At 43.1% G+C, this 21091-nt stretch overlaps 1 protein-coding gene across 8 annotated transcripts in view; it reads left to right on the forward strand.

Annotated features, from left to right (window-relative positions):
- LOC137413458 (receptor-type tyrosine-protein phosphatase H-like) overlaps positions 1-21091 on the forward strand; it is a 308008-nt gene that overhangs the window by 115872 nt on the left and 171045 nt on the right. For 5 of the 8 annotated variants that reach the window (XM_078774403.1, XM_078774405.1, XM_078774399.1 and 2 more), the window contains 3 exons: positions 2816-3082; positions 9656-9928; positions 13356-13631. In XM_078774403.1, coding sequence (XP_078630529.1) covers positions 2816-3082; positions 9656-9928; positions 13356-13631 — 816 coding nt within the window. The remainder of the gene's footprint in view (positions 1-2815; positions 3083-9655; positions 9929-13355; positions 13632-21091) is intronic. The other 3 variants (XM_078774401.1, XM_078774406.1, XM_078774404.1) reach the window with 3 other exon arrangements.

Consider the following 21091-nt stretch of genomic DNA (forward strand, 5'->3'; position numbering starts at 1 on the left):
GTACCTTTGTGTAAGGAGAGTTTGTGAGTGTCCATCCTGTACGGTATTTCTTGTTACCTCCACCACCCAAGGTGGATGGAGGTTATGTTTTCACCCCTGTCTCTCTGTTTGTCTGTCTGTTTGTGAACAAGATATCTCAAAAGGTTGTGGACGGATTCGGGTGAAATCTGGCAGACATGTTGAGTTTGTGACATGGGCGAAATTATTAGATTTTGGTGAAGATTCGAATCGGGATCTGCATCCGATAATTTTAAAACTGATGCTTCACCATTGAGTGATAGGGCCAAAAACGGTGTATAGCATGGTATTTAAAAAAGCTGTGGAAGATTTGTTACGAAACATGGTGGATGAGTTGGGTGGGTGACAAGAACAAACCGGTTAGATTTTGGTTCAGGTCCGGATCCAAATCTGGCCTGCTAATGGATGCAAAGCGTAAACTGTTCAGCCAGGTGGAGGTATGCTCTCTACCTAGTGTCGTTCTGAGTTTAATATGGATGAATCAACTCTTGCCTTTCACACCCCAAGGATGTATAAAGTCCATTCCATATTAGATAATCAAAGCAATAATGCATGTTCAAGGTATGTGGATATGGCATCAGCTTCTCCTGATAGCCCAAAGCATCTCCTGATTAATTATAATTATATTCCTTACTGTATAAACAACATCCCTGTCGTGTTCTCTACTGCTGTTGTTACGTTGCTGTGATTGTTAAATGTCACATTTCATACTGGCAGGCATACCTATCCCTCATGTGACCTTTTTCCTTCTTGCAAAAGAGAACTTTTCCTTGTTATGATGGTTTTTTTGTCCCCCGTCGCTGAGCGAAAGGGGGACTAGGGCTTTCCCCTCCGTCCGTGTGTCCGTCCGTCCGTGCGGGCGTGCGTGCGTGCGGCGTGCGTGCGTGCGTGCGTAAGCGAAGGACCGCATTCGAATTTGGTGTGTGGGTGCAACCCACGTCAAAATCCAAGATGGCCGCCGCCATGTATGTCTGATACCATGTATGTCTGAACCTTGTAACCTGCATATCTTGAAAAATAAGCGAAGTACCAACGTCTAATCTGGTGTGTGGATGTATCTAGACACAAGGAAGAACGCTGTTTAAAATCAGGTCGCCACGTCAAAAGCCAAGATGGCCGCCGCCATGTATGTCTGAAACTTGTGAGATGAATATCTTGAAAAATAAGCAAAGTACCAACTTCTAATTTGGTGTGTGGGTGTATCTCGGCATAAGGAAGAAAGCTTTTGAAAATTGGGTCGCCACGTCAAAATCCAAGATGGCCGCCACTATATATATATGACTGAACCTTGTGAGCGAAATATCTTGAAAAATAAGCGAAGTACCAACTTCTAATCTGGTGTGTGGGTGTATCTAGGCACAAGCAGGAAGGCTGTTTAAAATTGGGTCGCCACGTCAAAATCCATGATGGCCGCCTCCCTGTTTGTCTGACCCTTGTGAGCGAAATATCATATCATAGCATGTTTTCTGCATGTTCCACTTTGTCAACTCACATCACTTCCCCGACGGGGGACCTAGGCGTAACGCTTGTTTTTTTTAGTTAAGGGGCAAATTTTTTGAAACCAACTTGCAGTTGTAAAATTAGAATGGTATTCGGTTCAACGGATACCTCTGCGAGGCAGAATGGTTTACGTTTGTTACCCCACTGATCGGCCGGATCTGCATCTGGACCTCTTCCAGACCTTCAAATCTAATCGGCTTGTTCTTACGATTGAACCATCTTGTCCACCAAGTTTCCTCCAAATCCGACCATAACTTATTGAGACACCATGCTGTATATCATTTTTGTCTTGACTTCTCTGGTGAAGAATCACTGTAATAAAATTCTCATGTCCAGATTCGGATCTTCAGCAAAATCGAATCACTTCGTCCTTGTCACCCACTCAACCTGTCCATTAAGTTTTGTCCGAATCCGTCCTCAACGTTTTGAGACCTGCTGTTCACAGACAGACAAACAGGGGTGAAAAAGGTGGACGATGGTAATAAAGATTTGGTAGAGAGATTTGGAAATCTCCACTGCTTGATTGACAAGGCAAGTTTCCTTATTTTAAGCCCCCGTTGGACTTGGTCCGAAATGGGGGCTTATGGATTGGGTCTCGTTCATCTGTCCATCCGTCTGTGCCTGTGTCCACAACCATATCGTGTACATGTATGGACCGATTTTGTTCATACATGGCAGAAAGACAGTACATGATGATATACATATGCACATAATTTTGTTTCTCACTGCGATCAAAGATGGCCAACTGGCGGCCAATTTTGTTGTAAAAAAAACCCTGATGTTGAACATGTCCTCAACCATTTCTCGGACATGCATTTACCGATCTTGTTTAAACTTGGCAAACAGATAAAGAATTATGGCTGGCATATAAAAGACATTTTTCTATGGAGATCAGATCGAATATGGACGACTGACGGCCATTTTGTTCGTTAAACTTGTCCCCAACCATTTCTCAGCCATGGGTGGGCAGGTTTTGTTCAAACTTGGCGCAAAGACAACACATGAGAGTATACATATGCAGAAGATTTTCTTTTGTAATCCGACCAAAGATGGCCGACTTGCGGCCTTTAACTTCGTGCAGCAAAATTGCTAAAACCATGCTGCTGGCTATGACATTTTATGTCTTTTTCTCCTTGTTTAACAAGACTATGGGATATGTCATGGTACATATAAAATATTTTGGATGGGTACTTGTGTTGGTTTAAATCATTTCCTTAAAAAAATTTGTTTGTGTAATTACTTCCCTCATGTTTAAAATGTTTATTTATTGTGTGTTTGTGTTTTTTTAAATCTTCAGTTCCAGCAACTGTTGGTGGTCTGGAGTGTACTCCGAATGAGAATAATAGCACGACGGCGCTCGACGTGCGTTGGGAAGCCGCGGAAGGAGACAGTACACGATATAAGATTATGTACACGGCAAAACATGATACAAAGTGGACCAACACAACGAGTGAATACATAACATTATATAATCTCACACCTAAGAGGATATACAACATCAGCGTTTTCACAATCAGTGAGGATTTGCAAAGCCAAGACCCAGCGAACACTGCAGGACAAACAGGTGGGAATCGTGGAATATCAACAAAAACGATGGAAGTTTGATTTGTTTATTTCTTTACTTTGTTCCTAAAATGTAATTTGTGATTCTGTTATATTTGGGCCTTAAACTTGCACTTCAAAAAGATAAAAACCTCAAAGCACTCCATCATAAGACCACTGTCTAATCATTGTAGTCTAATAAGAACAGCGACTAAATGATGACTACCTTCATTTAAGTTTTCGACATTAAAATTCCCAAGGTGTATGTCGAAATCAGCATGCCACTGCATGTCAGGTACCTTTCTGTAAGGACAGTATGTGTGTGGTCAGTCTATACGGTATTGCCTGTTACCTCCGCCTACCAAAGGTTATGTTTTCACCCCTGTCTGTCTGTTTGTGAACAGGATATCTCAAAAGTTGTTGATGGATTCGGACCAAATTTGGTGGCGAGGTTGGGTGTGTGATAAAGACAAAATAATTAGATTTTGGTGAAGATCTGGATCCGAGAATTTTATGTGATTCTTCCCCCTGCTCTGCTCCCTCTTCCCCCTGGTTCTTCTGATGGAGGCCACGTCCCCACATCGCGAGAGAAGGAAATGGCGGCAGCTTTCTGAACATGCCGGATGTGACATATGGCAGGCGACTACGTCAGTCTTAAGTTGGACGTGACGTTTGGGGGGTCTCGCAGATTAATCGCTTGCACCAGGGAGGATCGGAAATTCATCACTTATACACTCTCCTGCTGCTTGGTTTTGGCGTCCTGTCATACAAACAAATAATACAAGTTGTGCTCAGTACAATCACGTAAGATTCACCTGTGGTAAAACGGTTACTTAATCCGAGATAACATCTGCATTAACAGGAGCTGGGTCTGGTCTGGCACATTGAGACTCCTCTGCTAAAACCAATCTGGGTTTATGATAAACTAGGGCATGCCCGTACTATATATATCTAAAATTATATCCCCCCCCTCTATTTACATGAAATGGTTTGGTCCATTCGCAACGCCAAAGCGAACGGCGAACGCTTTACATGAAATGGTTTGGTTCATGAAATGTTTTGGTCCATTCGCAACGCCAAAGCGAACGGCGAACGGCTTGCGAGTACAGTGACAATCCCCCCCCTCTATTTACATGAAATGGTTTTAATTAGTTTTAAAACATAGTTTAACGCCAACATAGCGGCAACATAGTTTGCCAACGTGAAATAAATGAATACGCTCTCAAATGTGCCGTCCGAGGCAGAGTGTGTTCGCCACGTTCGGCACACGCGATAGCTCGCTGCTCTCTGATTGGTTGAATCGTTTTTTGGACATAGCTCGGTAAGTAATTGTCCGATTAATATGAAACCTTGAAAAGGCACATCCTCGGGTCCCCAGCAATATACCTGGCAAGTTTCAAGTATATCGGACCGGTAGTTGTCGAGAAACAGCGGTCGCATACACACACACAGAGATTACTGGAATTATAGATAGATGTTACTGTGCTAACCTGCTGTTGATCTCGTAGTTCTTCTTGGAGGTGGAGTCTGCTCCTCTGTCTCTAACTTGCATCCATCAGCATCTTGCCTGGCAGTAGCAGGATCCTCATCCACTGTTGAAGTAACAGGTTGCTCTAGTGCTGTGTCTATTGTATGAAGTCCTTCCTGCACTTTGGTGTAAGATGCAGCAGCACTCACCATACTAGCATCTCTGCCCACTATGGAATCTGTCCCAGAAGGAATGAAGAGTGCTTATCCTGTCTGTCTCATCCTCTTCAGAGTTGTCAATGACCTCAGCATTCTCTTGTTGTTGCTCTGGAACGTCATCTGTAGTAATGGGCAGAGGATCTTGATGAAGGTCATCGACTATGTCCCTGGTATCGAGAATATCAGTCCTCTGTACTGTCTTTATAATGGCGTTACCCTGGAGGGGTTCGACCAAATAGACATGACCATCCGGGTCCAGTCGTCCAATTATGCGGTGGGGGACATGACTCCACACAACCTGAATCTTGTAATGATCCTGATGACACCGGTCCCTCAGGAAAACACGAGCACTGATAGGCAAGCTGGTTGCTTGCGCATGCCAATCGTGCAACCTTTTGCACCTCAATGATTACTTTTCAGTTTTTGCCGACGCAAGGTTGAAAGCTTCTTTCAAGCAAAGGTGATGATCAGTGACCCAATCACTAACTATGTGATACTCTTGTCCCTCGATCAGTCCCAATAGGTTATCAACAGGCATTCTAGGTTCCTGCCCAAAGAAGAGGTAGTATGGGGAATAGTCAGTCGAGGAGTGCGGCGTGCAGTTGTACGCATAAATAACTTCAGACAGCGACTTCGGCCACACTTGCTTCTTTGCAGGGAGCAGTGATCGCAGGAGGTCGTGCATAGTCCTGTTAAACTGTTCAATTGAGCCATTTCCTTGCAGGTGGTAGGGGGTTATCCTGCTTTTACAGATGTCATATATGGAACAAAGTTCTCGGATTACTGAACTTTCAACGAGTCTACCTCTGTCACTATGGATTCTCAGTGGTACTCCGAATCCCACAAACCTGTCTCTCGCAAGCACTCTTGCCACTGAAATAGCTTTTTGGTCCGGAGTTGCCACTGCTTGAGTATACTTTGTGAACATGTCGGTCATCACACGGACATTTTCTAGACCACAAGACTTTTCAAGAACAGTATAGTCAATCACCAGAACTTTGAGTTTTTTTTCTTCACAATGAGCGACCCAAGAGTCCGTTTCACACTTTGGCCAAACTTGAAAAGGTGCACCTGGAACATACACTGCAGTGGTTCCTTACCTCTGCCTCCATTCCAACTCAGTAACATCTCATCTGCAGCAGCTCATAGATGCAGTCCACACCTTGGTGTCCTGACTTTTCATGGACTTCAGGCAACACCTGCTTCCTGAGAGATGACAGTTGTAAGAGTTGGTCCACTTTCCTCCCATGAATGGTTGCCTTACGGTATAGGATGCCAGACCTCTCAACGAGACGGTCCCAGGATTGGATAAATTTCCTTACAGACTTCAGCTCTTTGCTAAGTTCAGATGAAGTAGGGCTATGCTTTTTATTCTAAAAATGGTGAACCCTGCTGATGGTTGGATCACTTCTCTTAACTTTGTCAAGCTCAGCGTGTGGGATAATTGGCAGAGTGGAAAGGGCTGGAGGGGATGTATTGTCAGACCGAACATGGATCTCCTTGTCCCAAACATGAGCAATGGTTCTGTGAAACTGTCCCCTCTTAATTTCCTCTTACTGACCGGATCCTCCCTGACGTCGACAGTCCCTACATAGATGGTCAGTTGACCCACAATCCCAGCAGCGTCGGGGACTATTGGTCTGTCAGAATCGCCCATATTGCCGGCGAGCTCCACCTGATCTCTGAGTTTTTCAGGAGCTTCTCAACGTGCGTTGGGCTGAACGTTGTTCAACTTGTTTCTTAATTTCTTTCAGCAGTTCACATTCAGCACTGGCTGTTTCTTTAACCACAACTTCTTTCACTGTGCTTGTCTTGACTTGTGGTTTCTGACTAACACCTAACCACTGTTGGCCTCTATCTCGAGTGTCAAAGTAGCTCAATTCTGAGCATTTCCATGTTACGACAATTAATTTCTCTTTGCAGGTTTTCAGCTCGTACAACACCAGCCAATCGTCCCTTTTGTGTGCTTTCCCTGCCAATTTCAAAGGAGGCATCCACACAGGCAATTCTCTCGTACGACTACATGCCGATCAGTTTGAGGAACACGTCAGAAGGTTTTCGTTATCTCCTTGGCGGTATGCGAAAAACTGTTCTGGGAACTGTGATAGGGTGTTACAATCGCCAAAAACGTTCAAAATAACTCCCAGTACTTTCTCAGGATCTTCAACGAAACCCTCTCCTTTCCCAATAATTTCCTGTCGAGATTTTCCAGCTAAGTGGGCAGGAATAAAAGCGACTTGCTGTTTGTTGTTTAAATTCCGAGTAGCCAGCTTACGGCGAACATCGGCCACCCATTTCTGTTTTGCAAGGTCACTTGACTTTTCAGATTTGTCACAGAACCACTTTAATTTGTGTGAAGACAACACAAATATGAAGTGTTCATCATTTGAAGCTGAACCTCTACTTGAGACTGGCATTGGTAGTCTTTGTTCTTCTTTGTCTCAAAGCTAGCGAATGAGGTTGTGATTCTCTACTGTTGCATCCGACGCATCTTTTTATGGCTACCTGACGCAGGTAGCCATAATGTTACAACAATGACAAGTATTGAAATACACAGTGGTGGGAAAATCAAATCACCAGTATCATAGAACAATTCCAACACATAACAGGGTCCAATCACACCACCAACAGCCAACAACAGGCTCAGAATCTCTAATTTATCAGCAGGAACCAGTCCACACATCAGTTTGCACCAAGTTGGTCGAAGCACCATAATGGTCTGTCTGGCCAGCAGTCTTCTCCGAGGATATGGCTCGTATTGTGTGCCACGTGGACCGGGGGTTTTGTTGCATATCCCACTTCTGACACCATGATATGATGCGGGAAGAATCAAGCAAGACACAGGATGACAGTTTCTACTTGCTGTGTTTGAATATGCAGGTGAAGAACCTTAAAAGATACAAAAATACTTCTCAGCAGAGATGCATCAATGTAGCAAATGAAATACCTCAAACAATTGATGGAATGATACTATAACGATTCCAGCAATTTCCAGCTACATCGCAGCGATTACCTCAAACAAACAATGTTGCTTCAATGTTTATTATAAATATATCGAGTATGTAACTTCAAATATTTAAATACAACTTTTACACTAACAGGCTTCACCCATGTAACACATGAGATACACCAGAGGTAGACAATGATTACAAACTCACAAGATGTGCATTATGACACATTTGGACAACCATACTTTAACAAGCATTAACCAATAAATTCGGCAACCGAACATGAAGATTGTTTAATTAATTAATTTTATCAAACCAACACAGGTGAGTAGATCACACAAACAAATCTAATAACGTTTACTCACATAGATAACATAAATCATGTAAGTTTGACTTCCATTTGCAATTGAATATAAAACTGCATCATCATTAAGACACAACCATATTGGTTCAGTGGTATCAACGACGGGAATAATCAGAAAGCATCTCAACATTCCGACGGGAATAATCATAAAGCACATCAACATTCCTCAAGGAACTCACCCCTGTCCGACCAGAGTACAAAACAAAATGAGAATGCTGATCGATCCTTCTGAATGTCACATCAGCTAGCCAACTACGAGCAAATTCCCAACCCCCCCCCCCCCTCCTTTAAACGACGACCGCATCCCCACGTCGCGAGAGATGAGTATGGCGGCAGCTTTACGAACATCCAGGCTGTGACATATGAGAGGCGACTGCGTCGGGCTTATGCCGGACGTGACGTATAGGACGCTTGCAAATGAATCACTTGCACCTGGGAGGCTCGCAAATTAATCACTTACATTAGGCAACAAGACTACCTCAATCAGATTTTGGTTCAGATCCAAATCCAGATCTAGCCTACCACTGGATACAAAACGTAAACTGTTCAGCCTGGTGGAGGTATGTGCTACTGAGTGCCGTTTTAGGTTTAATATGGATGACTCTCCTCTTGCCTTTTACACACCAAGGATGGATATAGTCCAATCCATATTAGATAATCAAAGTAATCATGCAAGTTCAAGGTACATGGATATTGCATTGGCATGATAGGCCAAAACGTCTCCTGATTAAATATAATTATATTCCTTACTGCATAAACAGCATCCCTGTAGTGTTCTCTGCTACTGTGGTTACGTTGATATGATTTGTAAATTATGTCACATTTTACATTGGCCTGCAAACCTGTCCCTCAGGTAACCTTTTTTCTTTCTTGCAAAAGAGACCTTTTCCTTGTGATGAAGTGTTTTTTCTTCAAGTTAAGGGGCAAATTTTTCGAGGATATCTTGTAGTTCAAAGACTGCGTAAGAATGAAACTTAGTAGAGAGCCTCCACGAGGCTGTACAATTTATGTTTTGCATCCCACTGACAGGCCGGATCTGCATCCGGACCTGAACCAAAATCAAGTCAACATGTTCTTATCACCAACCCAACTCACTCACCGAGGTCCGTCCTAAACCGTCCATAGCTTTTTGAGATGCCGTGCTATATATCGATTCTGGCCCTATCTCTCAATGGTGAAGAATTCTTTTTTAAATTCAGGTATTCAGATCCAGATTTTTAGCAAAATCGAATCATTCCTTCCTTGTCACATTCCCAACCTCTCCACCAAATGTCGGCCAAATCCATCCACAACATTTTGAGATATCCTGTTCACAAACAGACAGAAAGAGACAGGGGTGAAAAATAACTTCCATCTACCTTTGGTGGTGGAGGTAATAGAGACTTGTTGAGAGAGTTTGAATTTCTCCACTTCTTGAATGACAAGGCAAGTTTCCTCATTTAACAGGACTATGGGAGAGTCATGGTACTTATGGAATATTTTGGATGGGTACTTGTGTTGGTTGGAATAATTTTATTAAATAATATTGTGTTTGTTTAGTTACTTACCTCATGTTTAAAGTATTTATTTGTTGTGTGTTTGTGTTTTTTATCCTCAGTTCCAGCGACTGTCCGTGGCCTGAAATGTACTCCGAACGAGGATAACAACACGACCGCGCTCGACGTGCGTTGGGAAGCCGCGAAAGGAGACAGTACATTTTATAAGATTATGTACACGGCAAAAGATGATAAAACAGACACAAAGTGTATGAACACGAGTGAAAACATAACATTTTATAACCTCACACCTGGGAGGATATACAACATCAGCGTTTTCACAATCAGTGTGGATTTGAAAAGCCAAGACCCAGCCAACACTACAGGACAAACAGGTGGGAAATGTGAAATACCAACAAAAACGATGAAGGTTTGATTTGTTTATCTCTTTACTTTGTTCCTTAAGTTTAATTTGTGATTTTATTATATTTGGGTCTCAAAGTTGCACTTCAAAAATATTTTTTTAAACCCAAGGCAGGAGAACCCGTTTTGTCACATGATCATCTGTGAGAGGTTTGGGGCTAAATTGGTTCCTTTGTGGATTCAAATCTAAAATCAACAATCATAGTAATGCAGTTCAGCTGCAGGGGGACCTGCATCTCGAAGCACTCCATCATAAGACTACTATCTATTCATTGGAGTTTAATAAGAACAGCGACCTAATGATGACTACCTTAATTTAGCTTTTCGACATAAAAATCCCAAGGTATCTGTCGAAAACAGCATGCCACTGAATGTCAGGTACCTTTGTGTTATGACAGTTTGCGAGTGTTCAGCCTGTACAGTATTTATTGTTACCTCCACCACCGAAGGTGGATGGAGGTTATGTTTTCACCCCTGTCTGTCTATTTTTCTGTTTGTGAACAGGATATCTCAAAGAAGGTTTCGACGGATTCGGATGAAATTTGGTGGAGAGGTTGGGAATGTGACAAGGATGAATGATTCAATTTTCCTGAAGATCCGGATCTGGATCCGATAATTTTTTAAGTGATTCTTCACCATAGATTGATAGGGCCAAAGCTGATATACAGCATGATATTTACAAAAATTGTGGATTAGTTGGGTAGGTGACAAGAGCAAGCCGATTAGATTTTGGTTCAGGTCCAAACCCAGATCTGGCCTAACAGTGGATGCAAAGAGTAAACTGTTCAGCCTGCTGGAGGTATGCTCTCTACCTAGTGCCGTTCTGAGTTTAATATGGATGACTCTCCCCTTTCCTTTTACACCCCAAGGATGTATATTGGATAAAGTCCAATCCATATTAGATAAGCAAAGCAATCATGCAAGTTCATGGTACATGGTATGGCATTCACGTGATGGGCCAATATGTCTCCTAATTAAATATAATTATATTCCTTACTGTATAAACACCATCCCTGTAGTTTTCTCTACTACCGTGGTTACGTTGGTGTGATTTGTAAATTATGTAACATTTGATACTGCCCAGCATACCTGTCCCTCAGGTAACCTTTTTTCCTTCTTGCAAAAGATAACATTCCCTTGTTATGAAATGTTTATTTTTAAGTTAAGGGGCGAATTTTTTGAAGATATCTTGCAGTTGTAAGAGTATGTAGAATGACATTCAGTGGAGCCGCACACCTCCGCCAGGCTGAACAAGTTACGTTTTGTATCCCACTGAAAGGCTGCATCTGGCCCTCTTCCGGACCTTAAAAATCTAATCGGCTTGTTCTCGCGACTTAACAAACTTATCCACCAAGTTTCGTCCAAATCCGACCATAACTTATTGACATATCATGCTATATATTGTCGCGTTCCTGGGGTTAACACCCCAAGATGACGAATGACCGAAACGGGCTTTCCATCGAGGCATATTTCGAACTGGGCTGTAGTGACCTGCACGGGATGAATGGTAGCAAGGGCTGTTGTACTGATGCAGGTACCACGGAGTTCACTGGGCATCCTCGAACCCACCACGAATAAATGAGACAGAACACAAAGTAACATGAAACAGATAATGGGTTTATTAAAATAATGTAAGGGAACAACGAAAGGTAAGGTAAATGAGAATTCCAAAATAGAGTCCCTCCATTCCGACTCAGATACAAACAAGGGGAAAATAAAAGTTAAAAAAAATAAACAATGTTTATGTCATGCAGCCACCTAGCTCCGGTCTCAACGAGGGCTTGGTGGTCGTCATAGGTCCGGTCGGTCGGCAAAATGGCCGCGCGTCGACCTGCTCCAGATGGCGCCGAGCCGCGCTTCCCCTGCGCCACAATTGTGAGGTAATTCGGGCCGGCGGTCCCCTCGCGCTCTCCACTCTGTCTGAAACGCTGCGAGCTCCATGAACTATTGGCAATGCCCCCTCCTCACGATCGAAATTTGCCACCCCGCTCCTTCTCTACACCAGGTCAACACAGGCTCCGAACTCACTCCACCATCGCACATGAACCAAAATGCGACCGCCTTTCTCACGAGCCAGAACAAAGAGAAAATACGACAGCCTCCAACAACCACCAGGACCAGAAGAGAGTACGATCGACTTCGACGACCACCAGGACCAGAAGAGAGAATGCCACCACCTTAAACGAATGCCAGCATCAGAAAAGACCAAGATGGCGAGACGGCTTCTTTTTGCTCTCCTCGCTCTCGAATGTTCCACCACTGACGTCACACTCTGTCCAATCACTGAGCTCTGTTCATCACTCCATGGCTTCTTAACCAGTCACGAAGCTCAGGGCGTGGCCTTCCCGTCACGAGTCGTCGGGGGGTGGAGTCTAATCTCTGTTCGGGAATATTCGGATGACGTTGGGGTTTACTTGTCGATTGGAAAATGTGCTGGTTTCTGTCGGGCTTTTCGGTGTGGTTGTGGCAATGTGTCGATTGCATGGCTGGCCGAGTGAATTTTATAAGAACAAAGGGAAAAATCACAGGGGCCAATTACACACTGGGGTTTATTAATCTTACGGCCTAGAACTAGTTAGCACAAAGTCATGCCCCTTATGGCGACATGCAAATACTCTTAATCTGAACATTTACCCTGCTTATGTGCATCGAGATGGCTTCTTCTTCTTCGCGTCACATGGTCCATACTAAAACCTACACATTCTGAACTTTCCTAAGGTATTTCATGCCTACCTCCCACAAACGTAACAATATCATTTGTGGTCCTATCGCTCAATGGTAAAGAATCACTTAAACTAATTAAAAATTCTCATATCCGGAACCGTATTCGGATCTTCACCAAAATCAAATTGATTAGTCCTTGTCACACAACCAACCAGTCCACCAAATTTCGGCCGAATCCGTCCACAACATTTTGAGACATCCTGTTCACAAACAAACAGACAGGGGTGGGGAAACATAACCTCCATTTCCTATCGGTGGCAGAGGTAATAAAGATTTCATAGAGAGAGTTTGAATGCCTCCACTTCTTGAATGGCAAGGCTTTTTTTTTGTCTTTTTTTTTTGTGTACAACATCGATGCTCGTGTAAGAGCTAACATCAAACACAAAAACATAAACGGACACATAAACATGTAATAAAGGGAGCGCGAGACATTATGGGGAGAGATTGGGAAACACACAAGCACAAAAACAGTAGAGAGCAGGGACATCGGGAGGCAAGAAAGCAAGTTTTCATATTTAACAGAACTATGTGATATGTCATGGTACTTATGGAATATTTTGGATCGGTTCTTGTGTTGGTTGGAATAATTTTATTAAATAATTTTGTGTTTGTTTAATTACTTCCCTCATGTTTAACGTGTTTATTTGTTGTGTGTTTTTGTTATGTTATGTGCAGTTCCATCGACTGTCCGTGGCCTTTATTGCACTCCGAACGAGGATGACAACACGACCGCGCTCGACGTGCGTTGGGACCCCGCGGAAGGAGACAGTACACGGTATCAGATTATGTACACGGCAAAAGATAATACAACAGACACAAAGTGTACCAACAGAACGAGTGAAAACATAACATTTTCTCATCTCACACCTGGGAGGATATACAACATCAGCGTTTTCACAATCAGTGGGGATTTGAAAAACCAAGACCCAGCGAACACTGCAGGACAAACAGGTGGGAATCGTGGAATAACAACGATAAAGATGGAAGTTTGATTTGTTTATCTCTTTACTTTGTTCCTTAAATGTAATTTGTGATTGTGTTCTATTTGGGCCTCAAAGTTGCACTTAAAAACGATAAAAACCCAAGGCGGGAGACCTCGTTTTGTCACATGATCGTCTGTGAGGGTTTTGGGGTTAAATTGGTTCTCTTGAGGATTTGAATCCGAAATGAACAATCACAGTAATGCAGTTCAGCAGGGGGTGAAGAAGGTAAGTTTTTCTGTTCTGTGCTACAAGTATAGATAAGATCCGCGGGTCCCCAAGATCTGGATCTGAGTATCTCGAAGCACTCCATCATAAGACCATTGTCTAATCATTGTAGTCTAATAAGAACAGCGACTAAATGATGACTACCTTCATTTAAGTTTTCGACATTAAAAATCCCAAGGTGTACGTCGAAATCAGCATGCCACTGCATGTCAGGTACCTTTGTGTCAGGACAGTTTGTGAGTGTTCAGCCTGTACGCTATTCGTTTTTACCTTCGCCACCAAAGGTGGATGGATCGAGGTTATGTTTCACCCCTGACTGTTTTTGAACAGAATATCTCAAAATGTTGTGGATGGATTGGGCTGAAATTTGGTGGTGAGGTTGGGAATTTGAGAAGCTGAATCGCTGAATTATCACCAGGGGGGTCGACTCAGCCTGTCATCCTTCCTAGGTCGGCAAATTGAGTACCAGCTTGCTGGGATGAATGATCCTGGTGTGTACCCCGGTTTAGTATAGGTACACCGTATCCCTGCGCATCGTAAGAGGTGACTAAGGGTTGGCGTCAGGAAGGGCATCCGGCCATAAAAACATTACCTCAAACAGGGAACCATGATTGTCATGGGGCTTGCAAGGCTAACCCCTGCTCTAGCGGGGAAAAATGGCCTTAAAACGATCATTCATTCATTCATTGAATCTTTGCCCTGGGGTTCAATTGAGTTGATTGTAATCTGGATCATGACCATGTTTCGTCACGCTCTTTAAAACTGGAGCATTCAACACCACTCGGGGTGCCCCCGTGGAAAATTAATTAACCGCAAAGCCAGCAAAGTGTCTTGCAACCCAACACCTGACTGATTAATAGTTGTGGTGAAGGACTGTAAAGGTGACATTTGGTGGGCAAAAGTGGCATTTTGGAATCGGATTTGAATCGCACTCCGACATTTTGTTGTCACGAGCAAGACCCACATCCTTCCAGGTATAATTCGAAAATTTTGTGCGAAAGCGGTTTGCTGTTTTTTCACTTAGAATTTTTTTTTTCTGAATCAAATGCATGTGTAAGATGGCGGGCGAGGCAGCATGTGACATTGAACATGAGTCATGAGATCGACTTGAATGAGGTATGCGAAGAGATTCGCTTTATCTTCTTCTTACCCTAAGTTCTCCCTCCTCCCCCAGTTTTGGGGGCAGGGTGCAGGGGCATATATTGACCTGTTTCCAAGCCGTGATGATGGAGTTGAAAGTGCATTTCAAAGCAATGATATTGTCAAGTCCATGGCCGACGAACACCAGCCTTGGACGGATAGCCGATCGATCTTAATTTCTGAGGCAAACGGCCGAATAATGGCGGTGGCTTTTATGGTGCGTGGGGGACGGGGTGCTTACCTGGACAAAGCACATGGTAGTTTTATCCGAAACCCACAGAACAAATAAACACGACACCACAAATGAAATGCAACACAACACAATTTAATGAAGGATAAAGCATGGATAAAAAATGAAAGGTGAGGTAAACGAAATATTCGCTACTTTGAGGGCCCCTCCATATAGTCTCAAATACAACACACAGGAGAAAGATAATAAAAAATATATGTTTTAACCCGGCTAGCACTCAGTTTTTCGTCCCCACTTGGCCTTTAGGAGCCTGGTGGTCGTTGGAACTCCACCTCACTGTGCGGGAAGCGCACAAGATTGCAAGGAGTCGTGCCAGTAGCAGCCACTGGCATGAGGCAAGCAGATAGGATAGCCTCCTTCAGTTTGCTCGCGACCTCCTCCGTCTCCGAAGAGCATCATCATCGACAACACCCCCTCCTCCAACGTTGCCAAAGTTCACATAGCTCTGAACAGTTCTCCTCTACAGCGCACCTGAGACAAAAGTGACTGCCTGATGAGAGAGAGAGAGAGAGAGAGAGAGAGAGAGAGAGAGAGAGAGAGGAGGGAGAGGGAGAGAGAGAGAGAGAGAGAGAGAAAGAAAGAAAGAAAGAGAGAGAGAGAGAGAAAGAGAGAGAGAGAGAGAGAGAGAGAGAGAGAGAGAGAGAGACAGACAGACAGACAGAGACAGATTTCTTCCTCCTTTCCCCAAACCTTCTCGCTCTGACGTCACGCCATCCAATCGCCCGAGCTCTATTGCATTATCCCATGGTCATGCTCGACCAATGGCAAAGCTCTTGCTGTGGCCTGTTGATTACGATCCCTAGGAGGCGGAGTTTAGCCATCGTTCGGGAATGTTCGGCTTCTGTCGGCAATTATGGGGTGGTTGGGCGGGGTTTACTTGCCGATCGTAATGTCCGGTTACTGCCGGCGATTATGTCGGTTGTTGTTGCTGTTATTGTTGGTGTAACGAGGGTTTTTATGGCCGGCCTTGTTATAAAAACACAGGGAAAAACCACAGGGGGCAATCACAGACTGGGAGAAACTAGCCTCAGACCCCACCTAGTTTTTTTTTGTTTTTTTTGTATACTGAATCGAGGCTCGTGAAAGAGCTAAAGCCATTACTTATATGCCAGTAACTTATATGCCATTAAACCTCTTTAAACGTTTATTTAAATTGAATTCCATAATTGAAGACTAGAACACAAATCACTGTGGCATGTGTACTGGGGTGCGTCATCTGGTGACCAATAAGGCCTCCATCTCTAAATTGCGACTTAACATAGTCTTATTACAGTTTATAAGGGTGGTTGATGTACAAGACTGCTACAGTGGGGCTAAACTTCTGGATTTTAAAAATCTTTATTTTATTGAAATTGAAGTACAGGACGGGTTTGCCGATGTAGGTTTCCCCTTCACGGATTCGCTCGATCGCGATGAATTTATTGATGTAAGGTTTGCGGGTTGCGGTTAATGCGGTCGAATAATCATGGGTTGGTGATCTATTTTCCACATTTATTTACCTAATTGAAATGGGCGTCAACACAATAACTTATAACCCCCTCAAACACCTCAACATCATCATCTCCATCAACTTGTCTCTATCGTCACCATCATCACCATTGCCGTCACATCATTGGATCAAGTTTATCATTATTATTATTAAAGGTAGGTTTCATGATCTTAATAACCAAGGAAATAAACTTTATCTTACATTCTTAAAACAGGAAAATAATCCTGGTGTTGGCTTAATGGTTAAGGTAGCTGGCTTAAGATGTCAGGGTCTTGAGTTAAAAGCCATGTCGTGTCGTTAAACAACACCAGGTTGGTTGACTCAGCCTGTTATTCTTCTGAGGTCAGCAAAATGAGTACAGTATCAGCTTACTGGAAACAGGGGGAACTGTATCATCGGCACAGCCACACTCCCAGCAATGATGCAACCAGCAGCCATCGGCTGCATACTTAATAATCTTGCTATAATTCACCAAATGTCTGTCTGTTTGTCTGTTTGTCTGTCTGTTCCCAGGTACCGCAAAAACGGCTGAACCTATCGCAACGAAATTTTGGGTGGGTAATCCTGGGACCCCCTGGAGTAAATTACGCTTTTTTGTTTTTCCAATTTCAGCTTGTATATAATAGAGCAAAGGCATATGGTTTGAGATGAGACCAAAACGTCTTCTTCTTCTTCATATAGAATTATTAACACCGTTCTTAATTAACCCTCTTAATTACGTTTAGACTACTGAGACCCCTCAGACCTTTGACAACTCTTTAATTCCCCCCCAAGACCCTTAATACCACCAAGACCCCTGAAGACCCAAAATACCCTTAAAGACCCAAAAGACCTTGAAGACCCAAATAGACCCTGAAGACTAAAATAGACCTGAAGACCCAAAACACCCAAAATTCCCCAAAGACTCTGAATACCCCAAAGACCCTGAATACCCCAAAACACCCCGAAGACCCAAAAATACCCCGAAGACCCAAAACACCCCAAAGACATGGAAGACCCAAAAGACCCCGAAGACCCAAAATACCCCGAAGACCCAAAACACCCCAAAGACCCAAAACACTCTGAAGACCCCAAAGACTCGAAAATACCGAGAGGAACAAAAAGACTCTTAAGACCCAAAAGCCCCTGAAGTCACCGAAGACCCAAAAGACCCCGAAGACCCAAATACCCTGAAGACCCAAAAGCCCCTGTTCGGGATATTTTCCTACAGTAGTATGTAATATATGAACCAAGAAATTCAATGTCCATCAACTTGTCAGAAGAGAGTCACAAATTTAATTCCCGAGGAGGATAACACTTTCTGTCTCCATAGTAAGGGCATTTTATGAGATATTTCACAAATCTGTTAACTAAATTGTTAGCAAAAAACTTCTTCACCAATATGTTTGTAAAGGTGTGTAATAACATGTGTTAAAATGTTGAAGTTCAACTCCCGTGGGAAACCCAGAAAAAAAGCTGTTGAATTCGGGTACCGAAAAATTATTTCGAGAATTTTTTTTTTTTTTTAATCGGCCCTTAAGTAACTTATGAGGGGTCAAATAAGGGTTTTTCATGATTCTGAGTTGATTGTTAACATTTATATTTTCACTTTTACATTTACACACAAAGTAGCTCACTGAGGGTGAGCACCCAGCATTTGTGGCCAGAAGTGCCCAGAGTGTGTCACCTGGAGTGAGGAGTGGCTGATCATGAGCCAGGGAGGAGGAAAGCTCAGTGAGGGGGAGAAACATGATCGCGTTCGTTCCTATCTGTTTCCTGTTCGTAAATGGAATAATCTTTACTTCAGTTCCTCTCAGGATCTTAGCTTTGTCGAGTGCCTTCAACTTCACCCGGGGGAAAGCTGCTGTTGTCTGTGGATCTGGCAAAGGTGGTGCCGGAGAGGTGACTTCGATCCAACCCATTGAGTGAAAGGGAGTGTTTCCGTGAATAGAGACAATGTTTAAATCTATATTGTCTCCAACAAACTGAGTGACTGCATTGTTTGTTTCCCCAACCTCCATAAAGACCACCTGATCATTACTTGACAATTCACTTTCACTGGCTGGCACTTTGGCTGTCATCACTGATTGATCCTCAAGCGCAGCATCAACCGCAACCTCATCATTGATCTGTTCATCGGTTTCCTCCACAATGGTGTCAAGAGTGCCAGAAGTATCTGGAACATCATCTCCACTCCTACTATTAAGGAAGCAGTATTTGTAGTTTTGTGTCTCCGTGTAAGACTCAGTGTATCCCAGCCGGTGGAACTTGTTGAGCATCCATTTTGACCCAAATCTATGATCAAGTTGTATGGCAAGCCCCATTTGGTGTGGCAATACTCCAGACCGAGGTCGACAGGCCTTAATAAAATTCTGCCCCCAAACGGCAACTCTTTCGTCTGTCTTGACAATCGGTCTCAAGAACATCTGAAGGCTTGCAGGAACAAGTGTCAGCTGACTATCGATGTCAGTCATACTGTGTGTGGTGGGGTATGACTTTGGACCTAAATCAATCAAGGCAATATCATTGGATATGAACTTGAGTGCCGTCTTTATGATCTGAGTCTTCTCATCTCCATGGTCAAGATTAGCATGATGCACTCGCAGAATATTGTCGGTGCCATCTTTGAGACAGAGTACATCTGCCCTTCTTTCCTGTGTTGTGAAATACAAGGTGTCTTCGTATTTCTCCAGAAGTTTTATCTTTAGCCAATGCTTTGAATAAGAAAGGCTCTTCTCTGGTGACTGATCAAACTCCTGCAGCTTTTCATGGACTTGGTCCATGTTCATTACCCCATGCTCTAATTCTGAGTCTAACCATTCGCAGAATTCAATAAAAACTGCCTCTTGCTCCTCATCAATACTCCTCTGTCCTCTCTTCCTTTTTCCTTCCTCATCAGTCTTGGACAAACTGTCACCTCTCGCAAACATAAGTTTGCATCGCAAATGGTACAGTGTTTCTTCTGCTACCAAGTCGTTGATCCCTTCCAGGCGTCCAGTGACTTCAGTGCCCCAGTCATCCCCGCGACTCCGTGCTGTCTTCAGCAAGCTTGCCTTCAGTGTATCTGCAGTCAAATTATCTGGCACTCTGTATTTCTTTCTAGCTTGTGCTGGATTATTTTTGTAGAGCTGGGCTGGTTGGTTGCAAAGAATGCATACATCCTTATACAGGAGGTCAACTGACTGTGATCTTCTAGAACTGCAGCCAGTTGATGAACTGAACTCACAAGTAGTGCGTCTTCTCTTCAACTTTGATGACTCTTTCTCTGCCTTTGATGCTTGAGCTGACTTCTTGGTGGTTGCAACAAAGTTGTTGTACAGATCATTTTTACACTTCTGGTGGTACCTCAGTTTTCCTTCCTTTTGAGCCTCCTTCATACGTTCCACAACAGTAACATTTTCGACAGTTTCTGCTTGTTTCAATAAAGTTGAGTATCCCTTTGGAGTTGCCTGTATGAGCCTTTCAGCTGGTGTATCCGAGCGTGCACAGATGAAGCAATTGAGCACAGGTGGAGTAACGTCTTCATCCATATTGCTAGACTCCATGTCCTGCAAAGTAGAAAATGAGATATATTTAGAAATTATTTTTCCACAAAGGAGTGTCTGTGGTGAAATATAAATGTTAACAATCAACTCAGAATCTAATAATTAAATACTAATAATTATCGTTCTTGTTGAGAGATTTTCCCGAGAACGCTGGCAATTTCATTGAAACTATTTAGTAAGAAAGAAAAAGCGTCCGCTGGCTGTCTGTCTTTACAACGGTCAGCGCAGGGAGGATTATCTTAGCGCAGAGGGGATTATCTTCTTCCATTGTTTAAATAATTACCAAGTATCTTGCATTCACTTATCAATACAATGTTTACCTTCGACTTCGTACTGAGTCGATTATTCACTAGTTTTATAAACACAAAGGGATTTGTAAAGCAATTCAGTGGATGCTAATTACTCCAGGCAGCTGGTCAGACATGGTGTTATCAGCTACTAGTTTTAATTATTTACCAAGAAGACAATATCGTTTTTCTTCATTTTGCTTATATAACTCAATAAGACATCCAAAAACCCTATTTGTAATTATATTACCCTCAGTCATAAAAATGATTTCGCCATGGCAATATATACACAAAGAATTAAGTTAAGCACCCCTACACAACGAATTAAGGTAAGCACCCCCTAATATATATTATTTGTGTATATGTATACATTGGCATATATTCTAAGGTATGTGAGATCAAATAATGATTGGTATGACATTAGCAATTATCCATTGATGAAATGCAGATGAGTGCACTCATCTGTGACGCCCATCGCTCGTGCAGCACGATCACGTGGGTCCTACACACGTT

This window comes from Myxine glutinosa, chromosome 3, assembly GCF_964187855.1.
Source record: "Myxine glutinosa chromosome 3, kmMyxGlut1.1, whole genome shotgun sequence".
Classification (NCBI taxonomy): domain Eukaryota; kingdom Metazoa; phylum Chordata; class Myxini; order Myxiniformes; family Myxinidae; genus Myxine; species Myxine glutinosa.